The following is a 15,106-nucleotide window of genomic DNA, read 5'->3' as shown; positions in this document are numbered from 1 at the left end:
CGCCGTTTACGTAAGGCGTACGTCCGGCGTATAGTTATTCCTCATAAAGCAGGGGTAAGTCATGTTAGGGTATGGACGTCGGAACAGCCGTCGGATTTTACGTTGTTTGCGTAAGTCGTACGTGAATGGGGCTGGGCGTAGGTTACGTTCATGTCGAAAGCATTGAGCCGACGTATCTTAGGGAGTATATGCGACGTGATTCTGAGCATGCGCCGTTCATTCGGGAATTCATTTACATTGGGTCACGGCTAATTTTAATACAACACGCCCACTACCTTCCTAATTTGAATTAGGCGGGCTTACGCCAGCCCATTTACGCTACGCCGCCGTAACTTAGGGAGCAAGTGCTTTGTGAATACTGCTCTTGCCTCTCAGAGTTACGTCGGCGTAGCGCATATGAGATGCGCTATGCCCACTCAACGATACGCCGAGCTACCTGAATCTAACCCAGTATTTATATATATGTATTCACACACATACAGTATATACTGTATTTATATATATATATATGTATACACACATATATATACTGTGTTTATATATATGTATGCACACACATATATACAGTATTTTTATATATATATATATATATATATATATATATATATATATATATATATATATATATAAATACTGTATATATGTGTGTGTGTGTGTGTATATATATATATATATATATATATATATATATATATACAGGATATATATAGTGATCACATGTCTGAAAACATGTAATTACATGTTCTTTTAAACTTTAGCTTCACTTTTTGAACTCGGCTGCACCGTAATCTCACAATATCTCACGAGATTACAGGCAGCCCACCAACTTTTACACAGATCTCAGCCATTTTCAGAGGAAACACTTCTCCTTTGTTCCCCCTCTGAGAACTGAAGTTCTCCGTTTATTAAACCGGCTGCAGAGGAGATAATTTTCCTCTGAGAACTGCCGTGAACTGAACTGAGCAAAAACTTCTCAGTTTATTAAACGGACACCATAGTGTGATACTGAAAAGAAGATCATATGTTTTGCTAAGTAACTTATTGAGCCACTGTTTGGCAATTTTCTTGAAGGGACAGCTGTTTCTTGATTTTTCTTTCAAAGTATATACTTCTAGGCAAATTTTGTAGGTATATGGCTCTCTTACTTCCACTGCTCAATTATAGTTTACTACTGCTTTACACAGAAACGGGCAAGATCAACATGGTTTTTACAGAATAGAAAGGGACAGCTTAGACAGCGCAATCACTATGCTGGTTAACCTGATTTTAAAGGAACATGATCTCTCTTTCTTTTTTGTTTAAGGTTCCAACCTCTTTAACCACTTGCCGACCACCGCCAGTAGATATAAGTCGGCAGAATGGCACGGCTGCGCAAAGCAACCTAAGGTACTTTGCTTTGAATTTGCCACCATGCAGCACCCCTGCTGCATGCTCCGTGATCGTGTCTGCGGGACCCACGGACTCGATGTCCACTGGTGTCCCACGATTGTGTCACAGAGCTGCAGAACGGGAACATACCAGTGTAAACAAGGCATCTTCCTGTTCTGCCTTGTGACAGGACACTGATCTACTGCTCCCTGTCATCAGGAGCAATGATCAGTGTCATGTCACATGTAGCCCAGCCCCCACACAGTTAGAATCACTCCAAAGGACACACTTAACCCCTTCCTTGCACCCTAGTGGTTAACCCCTTCCCTGCCAGTGTAATTTTTACAGTAATCAGTGCATTTTCATAGCAATGATCGCTGTATAAATGACAATGATTGCAAAATAGCATCAAAAGTGTCCGATGTGTCTGCCATAATGTCACAGTCATGATAAAAATCACAGATCTCCGCCATTACTAGTAAAACAAAAATCATAATATAAATTCCATAAAACTACCCCCTATTTTGTAGACGTTTAAACTTTTGCGCAAATCAATTAATATACACTTATTGCGTTTTTTTTCCCCAAAAATATGTCGAGGAATACATTTAGCCTAAACTGAGGAAAAAATTAGTTTTTTTATATATTTTTGGGGAATATTTATTATAGCAAAAAGTTAAAAATATTGCTTTTTTTTTCAAAATTGTCTGATTTTTAAAAACCGCAGAGGTGATCAAATACCACCAAAATAAAGCTCTATTTGTGGGAAAATAGGATGTAAATTTTGTTTGGGAGCCACGTTGCATGACTTCACAATTTTCAGTTAACCACTTAAGCCCCGGACCATTTTGTTGCTAAATGACCGGGCCACATTTTGCGATTCGGCACTGCGTCGTTTTAACTGACAATTGTGAAAATAGGGCTTTATTTTAGTGGTATTTGATCACCTCTGCGGTTTTTATTTTTTGTGCTATAAACAAAATAGAGCGTAAATTTTGAAAAAAAATTCTATTTTTTTTACTATTTGCTATAATAAATATCCCCCAAAAAGATATATAAAACACATATTTTTTTCTCAGTTTAGGCCGATAAGTATTCTTTTATATATATTTGGTAAAAAAATCGCAATAAGCGCTTATTGATTGGTTTGCGCAAAAGTTATAGCGTCTACAAAATAGGGGATGGTTGTATGGCATTTTTATTAACTTTTTGTTTTTACTAGTGTAGCGCCCCCTTAATTTCAGTATGGCACTACGCTAAAGTTAGTGGGGAATGGGAGAGTTATTTGCTCCCATTAACAATTTGTTAAATTATGGGCTGCTGTCATTCCAGAACTGTCCTGTAGGTCAGTCTGCACTCCAGGGGTGTTGTTTCCACCCCTGGGTGACAGGTGGCGCTAGATGGGTTCTGGCGGAGCCACTTTTCTCCAGCAGCCAATTAGAGGAGTTTTCCCTCATGGGGCATGCTGGGGAGGGGTATATCTGTGGCAGACGCCATCTTTATTGGTTCTTCCCGCGGGTTCCAGGTGTGGCATCCACCTTTAGGGTGCACGCATCCAACGGACCCCGGCGATGGCCTTCCAGGCCGGGGTCCTATGCTACGCGGCACTCCAAATTGCTGAGAGGGGCCTCAGTGACTTACAGGGTCCCCCGCTTCACTGAGAAGATCCCAGGCTGGGTGCCGCTCGATTGGGGGGTCGGCTTCAGGAGAACCCGGAGGCAGGTTGTCCAACAGAGTTTGAACAAGCCAATCGGGGATCTGGTGACCGGAATGCTGACAGGTACACTTTTGCTGTCATCCGGTGACCTATGTTCAATCTACTGGGAGGATTCACTCAATTCGTCCATTTAGCTCATTCAAGTACTAGGCCTGTGGCAGAGGCCCTAGAGCCAGGTCTGTGGCAGAGGCCTGTTCCTCCCAGCAACTTAAAGTGACACTTCGGCTGCCAGGCTTGTGGCAGAAGTCTGTCCGGGGGCACTTCACCCACTCTGGCTAGAGTGGCGACGAACGGTGACTACTATTATTGTGCTGCTGAGAGCAGGATTGCTCTTTCTATATCCAGGCCTGATACCGCAAGTTCTCTATTGCTTCATCAACCTTTCCTTCCTACTTCATGTTGATGTTGACTATGTTGGGCCTGGAATAAAGCATTTGAAAACCTTTTCTTCATCTACTGGACATTCGCTCACTACTTTATTCATCAGCTGTACCCCTAGACAACTTTTTCCTAACAACAAACCAGCGGCTCCTGTGGGGGTAGCGCTACACTAGTAATGGCGGCGATCAGTGATTTTTATCGTGACTGCGACATTATGGCGACATTATGGCAGACATATTGGACACTTTTGACAAATTTTTGGGACCATTGTCATTTTTACAGCGATCAGTGCTATAAAAATGCACAGATTACTGTGAAAATTACACAGGCAGTGAAGTTAACCACTAGGTGGCACTATAGGGGTTAAGTATGACCTAGTGAGTGTTTCTTACTGTAGGGGGGATGGACAGTGTCATTGTCACTAGGCAGAGCGGGGAGATGCTTGTTTACATTAGCATCTACCCGTTCTATCTCTCTGTGACACGATCGCGGTTATTCCTGCGGCAATCAAGTCCGTGGGACCCGCGGTCGGGTTCACGGAGCTCGCTGCGTGTGCGCCTGCACAACGACGCTACCTTAATAGGGAAGTATATATATGGCCTTCTGCCCAGGAGTGCCATTGTGTCGACGTAAATGTGCATGCGGCGTTCGGCAAGCAGTTAAAATGATGCAGTGCCGAATCGCAAAAAGTGGCCCGGTTATTTTGCAGCCAAATCCTCCGGGGCTGAAGTGGTTAAGGCATCACACAAAAATGTAATTTGAAAGATGTTTGCATTTTTAGAATTGCCTCTTAACTGCCTTTAAATAAAAAAAATTCTCTGAACAATAAAAAAATATATATATATGTTTTGCTTTGGTACATGTTCATGTACGTTTTGCTTTGGTACATGGTTGACAGTCCCCGTAAGCTAGAAAATGGCCATTACTGATATCCTAAGTTCGGTTAGCATTAATTTTAATGGGGTTTGCACTACTTTTTGATTTAAACTTCAAAAACATTTGCCAAACAAACAAATAACCTTAAACCTGGCTCCCTCTAATTGTGAGGACAGAAACTGGGTATTCATGTATTTTTCTTTTTTTTCAACCAGTGGTTTGAACAAAAAAAAACCTGCTCGATCAACACAAATAATGTTGATGCAGGGATCTCTCTTGCTGTTCTATTGTATGCTGACAGCAGGGAAATACCTCTGTCAGAATACACATATCAATGCTGCAGCCATTGGCTGCATGTGCTGATCGATTGCTTGTCTTTCAGTATACCTGTTTTACAGAAGCCAGTCATTGAACTGGCATCTGTTGAACAGACAGCAGTACACACTGACCAAAATTCAGCACGTTTGACAAGATTTTTGGTCCTTGTATACCCTGCTTTAGATGTATAATTTATGAAATTCTACCAGACACCTATATTGCTAGTTTTTCTTTCATATATAAAGTGCAATCTACAGCAGAAGGTTGTTTGGAGTTTCAACAGTCAAATAGTTTTTTGGAATCTTATCCACTGAATGATATTAGGATGGTTATAATTCTTGTGTCCTATTTCTCGATGTCGCTGTCTGAAAGCATCTATATTATTATTTTTTTAAATATACATTGAGTGTCTTAAAATGAAATGACAACTCTGGCAGACACTTTCCTCTTGGATATAAATTTGACATATACAATATTCTCCAAATTTAATATAGAGCAACCTCATCACATTTCTCTTGGGAAGTGTACAGACCTACAAGTCAGAAGGGAAAATGCAGATTCTGCACACATGGTGGCACTCTGTTCACTTGTGTCCTTATGGTATACACATTTACACTTTTAGATTCTGAGAGAAATTAACCAATTTTGAAAGCAAGAAACTTTTACTGTGAAAACATGTATTATAGGCTGTCATTTCTTAACTTTTGTCAAGAAATTCCACTTGCCTGACTGTTATGTTGTTCCAAAGGCTTCAAAACGACAAAGTCCTATACCTGGGGCAAGTATGGGAGAGCAGAATTGCTCACCTAAACCACCTAACATGTTCTACTTTAGTACAGTATTTTTTACATGTTCAAAATGTCAGTCATACAGTTCCTCAACTTTTTTTTCTTTTTTATCTACATGCATTATTCATTCAACTAATATCCATTTATATAAAAAAAAAAAAAAACAACAACAGCCTCAGTAATTTTACTCTAAAAATCTGAATCTGAATATTATCTTAATACATTTTAAGCCTCGTACACACGATAGGTTAACCGGAGGACAACGGTCTGAATGACCATTGTCCTAGGTTAACCGATGAAGCTGACTGATGGTTCGTCACGCCTACACACCATAGGTTAAATAACCGATCGTGTCAGAACGCGGTGACGTAAAAGTTCAATGCTTCCAAGCATGCGTCGACTTGATTCTGAGCATGCGTGGATTTTTAACCGATGGTTGTGCCTACTAACGATCGGTTTTGACCTATCGGTTACCAATCCATAGGTTAATTTTAAAGCAAGTTGGCTTTTTTTAACCTAAGATTAAATAACCTATGGGGCCCACACACGATCGTTTTTGACCGATGAAAACGGTCCTTCAGACCGTTGTCCTCTGGTTAACCTATCGTGTGTACGAGGCCTTATAAAGCAATTTTGCTTCCTTCTGTGGTTTGATTATGTTAATTGGCATGAATACATTTCCCTGTTAGGTGGATGATAGCAGATAACAATGTATCAAATGTGTGTGGATAGAAATTCAATTCCTGCTTTACAAACATTTCATAGGCTGATGAAACAACTAGGGATTGGGGGTGGGAGAACATGAGCTGGAACATGTTGCATGTTACACCTTAAAGTATAATTAAAGGCAAAACTTTTTTTTTTAAGTTTTGGATAGAGTGGAGACCTGTCAGTTTTTATTGCTGTCTGCGCCCCTGTTAAAGAGATCCACCCTCTCTATTTGTCATGTTTACCATTGTTATTAAAAGTGAAAGTAAAAGAAAATCACAAATTTTGTGTTGTTCCCAGAAAAGTAATAGGAAATCTTCTACTAGGGACACTAGTTCTGGGGACCTGTGGGTCCCCTAAGAATTACCTTAATTTGCAGGGATTCCCCCTCTCTTGCAATAGAACAAATAATTTCTCCAGCACTCAACAGGACAGTCACTAGTCAGGGATAGATGCACTGACCATTAAATCTCAAGGACAATGCTTCAACAGTGCAGCCCTCCTCAGGCAGGGGAATCCAACTCACAACTACGAAGAGAGCAGGGGGCGCAAACACTTAGTGCATTACCCAATATTTTAGAAGAAAGCTAAACAGACAAATTAATACTCACAAACAACAAATAGCATGCACATGACATTCCCTGATGGTCAATCAATGTGGCAACAGATGACGGCAGGCTGATGCGTTTCAGCGATCACATCCACTTGCTCAGAGCTCAAACCAACAAACGTATGCCTCTTAATATACCCACTAGGCACCCTATTTATCCACCCCCAATAGGGTGAGGTTTCTCAAAATCAGGCAAGATCAAAGGTCAGACAAGAGAGAGGAAAAAAATACCCTTCCATAAATGTGTTCATATTTCAGTAAGGACTTCTTGTTTGTTGTGTGTGATATTCACTGACAACCACACTTACAATTCCAAATACGCTATCTCAATCCCTAGATCCTGCTCACGATGTTTGTCTGAGATGAATGAGATAGGCCTGCTACTGGAGTCGGACAGTAATGGCTGCTGGAATGCACACCCGACTCCCATAGCAGGCCTATCTTATTCATCTCAGAAAAGCACCATGAGAAGGATCGGGCGACACTTTATTCACCCCAGGGGTTGAGATAGCCCATCTGGAACTGTAAGCGTGGTTGTCAGTGAATGTCACACACACAGCTATTTATTGGAAAAAGATCAACTAAGCAGTTCTTTCTGAAATATTAACACATATATGGAAGGGTGTGTATTTTTTTTTGCTTGCCTGACCCTTGACCTTGCCTAATGCTGAGACACCGTGCCCCATTGGTGGTGGAACAATGGGGTGCCTAGTGGGTATATGTGAGGCCGCGTACACACGGTCGATCCAAACCGATGAGAATGGTCCGATGGACTGTTTTCATCGGTTCACCGCTGAAGTGGCCTGATGGTCTGATGTGTGTACACACCATCAGTTCAAAAACCGATCGGGGCAGAACGCGGTGACTTAAAACACACGATGTGCTGAAAAAAACGAAGTTCAATGCTTCCAAGCATGCGTCGACTTGATTCTGAGCATGCGCAGGTTTTGAACCTATGCTTTCTGTACTAACCATCGGTTTGGACCTATCGGGCAGCGGTCCATCGGTTTGATTTTAAAGCAAGTTCTAAAATTTTTGACCGAAGGACAACGGACCGATGGCCTGTACACACGGTCGGTTTGGACCGATGAAACTGGGCTTCAGTTCGTTTTCAACGGTTTGGACCAACCGCGTGTACGCGGCCTGAGAGGCAAATATTTGTTGGTTTGAGCTCTAAGGAAGGGTATATGTACCGAAAGGCTTCAGCCTGCCGACATAGTCTATTGTTCAGTCATCCGTTGCCACGTTGATTGACCATCAGGGAATGTCATGTGCATTACATCTGTTGTTTGTAAATATTGATTTGACTGTTTGGTTTTCTTCAAAAAATCTTGGGTAATGCACTAGGCATTTCCTCTCACTTCCTGTTTGGCTCTGGGACAGGAAGCAAAGGGAAATCTCCACAGTGGGACACAGATGAAGGAACAAAATCTGACAGGGGTTATAACCCTCCTTTACTCAATCCATAATGCCTATAGTTATACTTCAAATATGGATGTTTAAAAAAGGTTAATTAACATTTAAAACAGTTTTTCGGTTCTACAATCAAGCAGTAGCAGTAGAGGCATGTCTAAATGCACAAGTATAGAACCACAGGGGGCCTGGAGACATGAACAAGAAGAAGTGACCAGGATGCTCCTAAACAGAAGCAAACTTTCACACTTGACAGTTGACAGTGAAGTGCTGACATCAGCAAAAAGGTTTTGTAGAATAGCAGAGGAGAATCCTGACAGGGATGACAGCGCTAGGGATTTCAGTGAAACAAAGGCAGCATTGTCCACTACCGTAAATATAGAAAGTTGTAACCTCGCTGGAATTCAGCTTCCATTTTTTTTTGTCAAAGCTTAATTGAACAAGCTTTTGTTACCACGCACAGCTGCAGCAGATTTTGCACTCAAGTTTAGGAAATCAACCCCATAATGATTTAACATAACACATGGGGAAATGTGCATGTAATTCATAGATATGCTAAATATATTTGCCTATTTTGCCCACACTTACGCAAAAGATACTGAGGTTGATTTTCTAAAGGTAATCAGACTGTTCATTTTGTAAAGGAAATGTCAAGGCAATTGCAAAGAATGCTGAATAACATGCAGGGAAAATAAAAATAAAAACTGTATTTTTTTTTTATTTCAGTGTCTGTGTATGATACCATATTAGGCCAGGAAATAACTTCAGCACAGGATGTAGTATCATTACAAAAAGATTACAAAATAGGGGGATGGACAGCTGCCTGGCAGACAAGGTTCAATAATGAGAAATGTAAATTTATGTCCTTGGGTGCCAAAAATATATATGCTAATTATACATTAGGAGGTGCTCCCCTGGGGGAATCAGTGATGGAAAAGTATCTGGGGGTGCTTGTAGATCATAGACTTACCATTAACATTCAATGCCAAGCCACAGTCAAGAAAGCTAGCAAAATATTTTAATGCATTAAAAAGTGCATTCATTCAAGAGATAAAACAATAACATTTTCAACTGATCCAAATTCAAATTTTTCCGAAAATTTGGAATTAATTTGAAAACAAATAAATAAAACAACTTTTAATGAATTTCAATGAAATTTGTTACTACTATTCCAGATACATCCGAATCTCCGAATAACCAAAAATTAGTCTGAATTTGTATTCGGACCGAATTTTTTTTGCATATGTCTAGTATTTGGAATCAATATTGCAAATTGATTATGGGCATACAGGTTTCTCATTTGGTAAAATTAGACCCATGCAGAACTTTCCAAAAATTTTAAGTAGGATTAAACTCTCAGCATTTTTTAGCTTAACACTTTCAATGCTGCTGGCTCCTGCTCTCTCAGTGCTGTTTCCCTTTACATTTAGCCTTCACAGGAAATAGTTAACAGTGGATATGTAGTCTCTAGTCAGTCTTCTATCTTGAAAGGGGAATTGTGAGGAAGAGGGAGAAGCAGCGAAGTACCTTTTCACCCTAGGCTACTGTACTTCTATTAATTCACACTGTGTAGGTAGCCTCAACTCTAGGCCCTGCACACAAGGGTGGAACCATAATACGTGTCATAAGAATGGAGCCACTCTGAAATAGGAAATCTGGGACAGCTACTATGGCTCCAGCTTATACTGAAACGCAGGCTAAGATTAAAAGATAAAAAATCTGCATTCTCAGTAAGTGATTATATTAGGTGCTGAACATGCTTACAAAGCCAGGGGTTTAATATCACTTTAGGCTGGGTTCACACCATCGCCGCATGTGGCTCCCAGCAGGGATCCGGTGCATCCTGGTTCACCAATTCAGGCACAATTTTAGCCCACATTTTTGGCTGAATTTGGACCTGAAACAAATAAAAAGACGCACAGGACTTCTGTGCAAATTTGCACTGGAGTCACAGCAGAGATATGTGAACCAGCTCCATAGAGTCGGTCCACATCTCCTGCTATAGTGCATTGGATGAGGCGAACCCGCATCCAATTCACAATGGTGTGAACCCAGCCTTAGTTCATTTTTTCAAAGCTCTGAGAATATTGTGCTACATGAATACCATCCCAAACATTACAGTTTGTCAGTTTGGTCAAATAAATGTGTTCAAAGAGCTAAAAACAGTTTTCTCTCCTGAAGAGTATTATCGTATTTATACTCTTCTTTTAAAAATGACCATCCATACTGGTCCCTTTTATTTTTCTCATTTCCCTCAGTGATTTGTTCTTCCCATTCTATACAACCTCTGCTATAAATCAATAACTCACAGAAGACAGTTATTACAGGGCTGCTCATATAAACAGATTCAAAATGACTGATGCTCATGATGGTGTGCTAAGATCACAAAATATAATATGAGAAGTATAATGTCAAATACACAAACCTTATCTCCAGTCATTTCCTGCCTCTGGCACATCGATTTCCATGTAGACATTCTATTCCCTAAAATCCATTTCAGTTTTTACTTTAACTTATTTAAATGAACATACTGTACAGTATTGGCACAGTTTTATGTTTATGGTTTACAATTGTGATGGTTTGTAAACTACAACCACATATTTTAAAAATGAAAAATAAACTTTCCTTTTAAGCACCTTTTTTGTAACCTTGTGGCCTCCATCATCTCATGTGCAGATGTTTAATTCCATGCTTCATTGAGTACAAATGTCTTTGGGTCACAGTATGTAACCCAATGAGGGATGACCTTTCTTATAAAACATGACTCTCTCATTACTTGGAACAAGCAACACTTGTGTACTTATGACTTTTATCGATTCATTATAATTGTTTTATTTTCTCTCTACAGTTTCTACAGGTGAAATAGTTGCCATTGTTTTATTGATATTATTTTATCTTGTATGTTTAGGGGGAGAATCGGTGGCAAATTCAGTGGCAATGCGGATTGTGATGGGCAGCTGGTGGCTTTTTACCCTTATTGTGTGCTCATCTTATACTGCAAATCTGGCAGCATTCTTAACTGTGTCAAGGATGGACAACCCTATAAGGTACATTTGATTTTATTTATAAGTTGTTTACCTGAAAATGTGACTTCAATATTATTTTTTTAAAAGTGTTTGTAAAATTCATATGTGGTATTCTTCCGGCTTTTGGCTTAGCAAGCAGATTGTAAAATTATTTTCCAAAACTAGAACATCTGCAATATGGAAAATTAAATTGTCAACAAAAATTCTTAGAAATAAAAAGCCACTAGACCGAGCACAAGTACAGTGAAATGAACCTGTTTTTAATTAAAACATCAAATCGTGTACAAGGGAATTTGATAGCTCTTCTAGCATGTGATTGAATATGTGAAGTACATATCGATTCATTTTGTTGCACTTTAGTTCACTTTGGGAAGTAAAGTGAACTTTTGTTTACTTAAACCATCCAATCAAGTGCAGGGTTAGGTAAAAGTAAACATAAATAGTTCCACAAGCAGCTCCATTTCTACATGGCAATACAATGTACGAAAGCCAAGATAAATAATTGATTTTCCCAATACTTTCTAGTGAAACAGTGTCTGGGCTTTTAAAATGCATCTTAGGAGCTTAATGTCATCAGGCCTCCTTTCCCTAAATGTCTCTCTCCCTTGAGAGATTTGAAAATTAGGTGGAAGTCTAATTACCTCAATGTCTTAGGGTGCAACTGGGTGGGGGGTGGGGCAACTAGGCACATTTCTGGGGAATGGGGGGAAATGTGAATTGTTTACATTTAGCCATGAGGTCTGCAATAAACTGGGTTTCTCCTTCACCTAATAAGTGACACGTATACTGTAATGTACTTTATCCCATTTTACATTTTCATGAAGGTCCTTAATGGAAAGTAGGGTGAAATGCAGAGCTTCTGTTGATCACTCAATTTACTTAAATTTAATCTAAAGATATACAGTATGTGTGACAATTAGGCGGGTATAATTTTTCTATGATTAAGTTCTGTTGGGTGAAGTGCATTAGTGAGGCGGTCCTGAGGCAGTAACTGTCATAGGTGTTTGTGGACTCTCCACACTAATAAACGCTGACATCAGTAATCTTGTTTATGGACACACGGAGCTGCAGCTCGGCTCGGGTGCCCCCAAAGCAAGCTACTTGCTGTGGGAGCACTCAACAGGAGGGAGGGGCCAGGAACAGAGAAAAGCGACCCCAGAAGATGAGGATCGGGGCTGCCCTGTGCAAAACCATTGCACAGAGGTGGTAAGTATAACAAGTTTGTTATTTTTATTGTATTTTTTTTTAAACAAGACTTTAGTATCACTTTAAGTATTTTTCCAAAATCTCATAGGACAATTAATAATTGTGGAGGCCAAACAGGGCAAAATTGGATATGGACTATTATTTTCCTAAAATATCTTCTTTTTAGATTACATTTATTTGTAAAAATATGTTTAGAAGTAGGACTGCAGTTTACTTTTTTATTACAGGTTTTATTAAACTTGTTTTGATGTGTGGCATTCAAGAATGAAAAACGTGAATAATAGCTACTCTTTTATTGTATTTCCTTACCTTTCAACCTCATTCTTTTCCTGATATTCCATGTAGTGGTGCTTATTATACAGAACAGACTGTTTGAATAAAGAAAACGTTTCTCAAACTGGAGCTTAGTTGATAGCATGCTAAACAATATGGCTTAAATAACTCAGTGATAAAAACAGCCATGCATTTCGAATCCAAGCGCCAGCAACAATGTTTTTTTCTGTCAGAAAGCAATCTATCTGTGATTGGAGAGTCGAGAGTCTGGAGACTGAAGAATCAGATATCCCACAGCGCTGACTTGCTTACAGCTTTTACACCACTGCTGTGCCAAAGCTACAGGTGCACAGTGATGTCTGGAAGCAATGAGAATCCTTAGAGAAGTGTAACTTTTTACATCATTTACTATTCCTCACTGTTTAAAAATGAAGAACAGCCTGGCAATCTGTGCTATAAGAGGGTTTTTGGAAAGCTCTGCGTACACACATCATTTTCAAGTTTTCTGAGATATTTAAGATTTGTGCTTCAAAGAAAAAGAAACTTGGCTGTAAAATGAGGTTATAGATCTTGTGATAAAACTGTGTGTGGTATTTGAAGTGACATTAATTCTTTTTTTTTTTAGAAGCAGTCTTTTATACCATTTATTTCTTTTTTTAACAAGGAAATCTAAAATATGCAGTCACAATGTAGACATATATTTCCATGTCTGCTTCTTTCTAATAAATATGTGTTGCCAGATGCTGGGCTACAGCAATATGGAGAAGGAGACATGGGGGTAGATTTATTGAAAAACTGAAGAGTGCAAAATCTGGTGCAGCTGTGCATGGTAGCCAATTAGCTTCTAACTTCAGCTTGTTCAATTAAACTTTGACCAAAAAAAAACTTGAAGCTGAATGGATTCTATGCCGAGCTACACTAGACAGTAATAAGAAAAATTGCTGCGCTTAATGTTGATCAGGTACAATTATAAATATGCAGGACAAACAAGAGAATCAGTAAACAGTAACTCAAGAAAGTTCCATTGAGGTTAAAAAAAATATATATAATATATGTATAGATCAATAAAGTCCCATTATAATAAGAAAGTGCTCATGCTTAGTAGACGTCTCCTATACAGTTGTGCTCAGACTGGATGCCCCAGATAAATGTAAACTCACCCCTGGGTGTTGACCACCTATCTCTAGTATGGTCTCTTAAGTGTGTGGGGATACCCCAGTAGAAGTCCTTTAGAATGGCGTATTTATGTGGAAATACATATCATGGGAATAGATAAGAATGACAGAAAGGAAATCCTTATTGTGCAATACCGTTTGAACAAATTTATTTGCTACACCATTAAAATAATGTTTTCACTTACATTTAAAGGTGCCTAATAGTCCTGGCACCTGGTGTGTGTAGCAAGCGATTAATATTGGTAATCGGCCCTTGAACAGGATACCGCTATGAACGGCATTTGATGCTCGATTCCCGGGTATTCCTTTAGTGACGCATTGACGCAGTACAACAGAGGTCATTCGCCATTCTAAAGGACTTCTACTGGGGTACACCCACACACTTAAGAGACCATACTAGAGGTGAGTGTACCTCTATGTGGGGCACCCAGTCTGAGCACAACTGTATAGGAGACATCTACTAGCACAAGCACTTTCTCATTATAATGGGAGTTTGTTGATCTATATATATATATATATATATATCTATATCTATATCTATATCTATATATATATATATATATATATATATATTTCACCTCAATGGGACTTTCTTGATTTACTGTTTACTGATTGTTTGTCCTGCATATTTATACTTGTACCTGATCAACATTAAGCTCAGCAATTTTTCCTATTACTGTTTTTCTGCTCTTTCACTTTTTTGCCAATTAGCACGTTTTTTTTTTCTGCAGCTGGTGTTATTTGATAAGTTCCTTTATCCACAGGCGCTAAGGTTTTATATATTCTTGAGCTACACTAGACGTTGCACTCTCCAGTTTTAGTAAATCAACCCCATTGTGTTTTCTTCTTCTCTCCCTCTACAGCAGTGTTTTTCAGCTCCAGTCCTTAATGTCCCCCAACAAGTCATGTTTTCAGGCTTTCCATAATTTTGCACAGGTGATTAGATCAGTTTAACTGCCTTATTAATTGCCACATGTGAAGGAAATCCTGAAAACATGACCTGTTGGGGCGCCTGGAGGACTGGAGTTGAGAAACACTGCTCTATAGAGAGTCTGATGTTATGCTGCACCATTCTCCTCCAGCCAGCAGGGGGAAATGTAAAGCCAAGCAAGCCCATAAACCCTGGGTGTTGTAGTTTGAGACGGCAGTCATATAATGGCATAAATAGAATCCCAAAAGGCACTGTGCAGTAGGAGGAGTAGACATATGATTTTTATTAAATGGGTTGGGCAAGATCTTCCTCCTTG

The 15,106-nt window shown here is 39.4% G+C and overlaps 1 protein-coding gene across 3 annotated transcripts in view; it reads left to right on the top strand.

The window, feature by feature from the left end:
• GRID1 (glutamate ionotropic receptor delta type subunit 1) overlaps positions 1-15,106 on the top strand; it is a 1,428,863-nt gene that overhangs the window by 1,222,786 nt on the left and 190,971 nt on the right. For all 3 annotated transcript variants that reach the window (XM_040320512.1, XM_040320513.1, XM_040320514.1), the window contains exon 12: positions 11,088-11,226. In XM_040320512.1, coding sequence (XP_040176446.1) covers positions 11,088-11,226 — 139 coding nt within the window. The remainder of the gene's footprint in view (positions 1-11,087; positions 11,227-15,106) is intronic.

This window comes from Rana temporaria, chromosome 8, assembly GCF_905171775.1.
Source record: "Rana temporaria chromosome 8, aRanTem1.1, whole genome shotgun sequence".
NCBI classification, from domain to species: Eukaryota; Metazoa; Chordata; class Amphibia; order Anura; family Ranidae; genus Rana; species Rana temporaria.
This window is presented reverse-complemented; position numbering and strand designations above follow the sequence as displayed.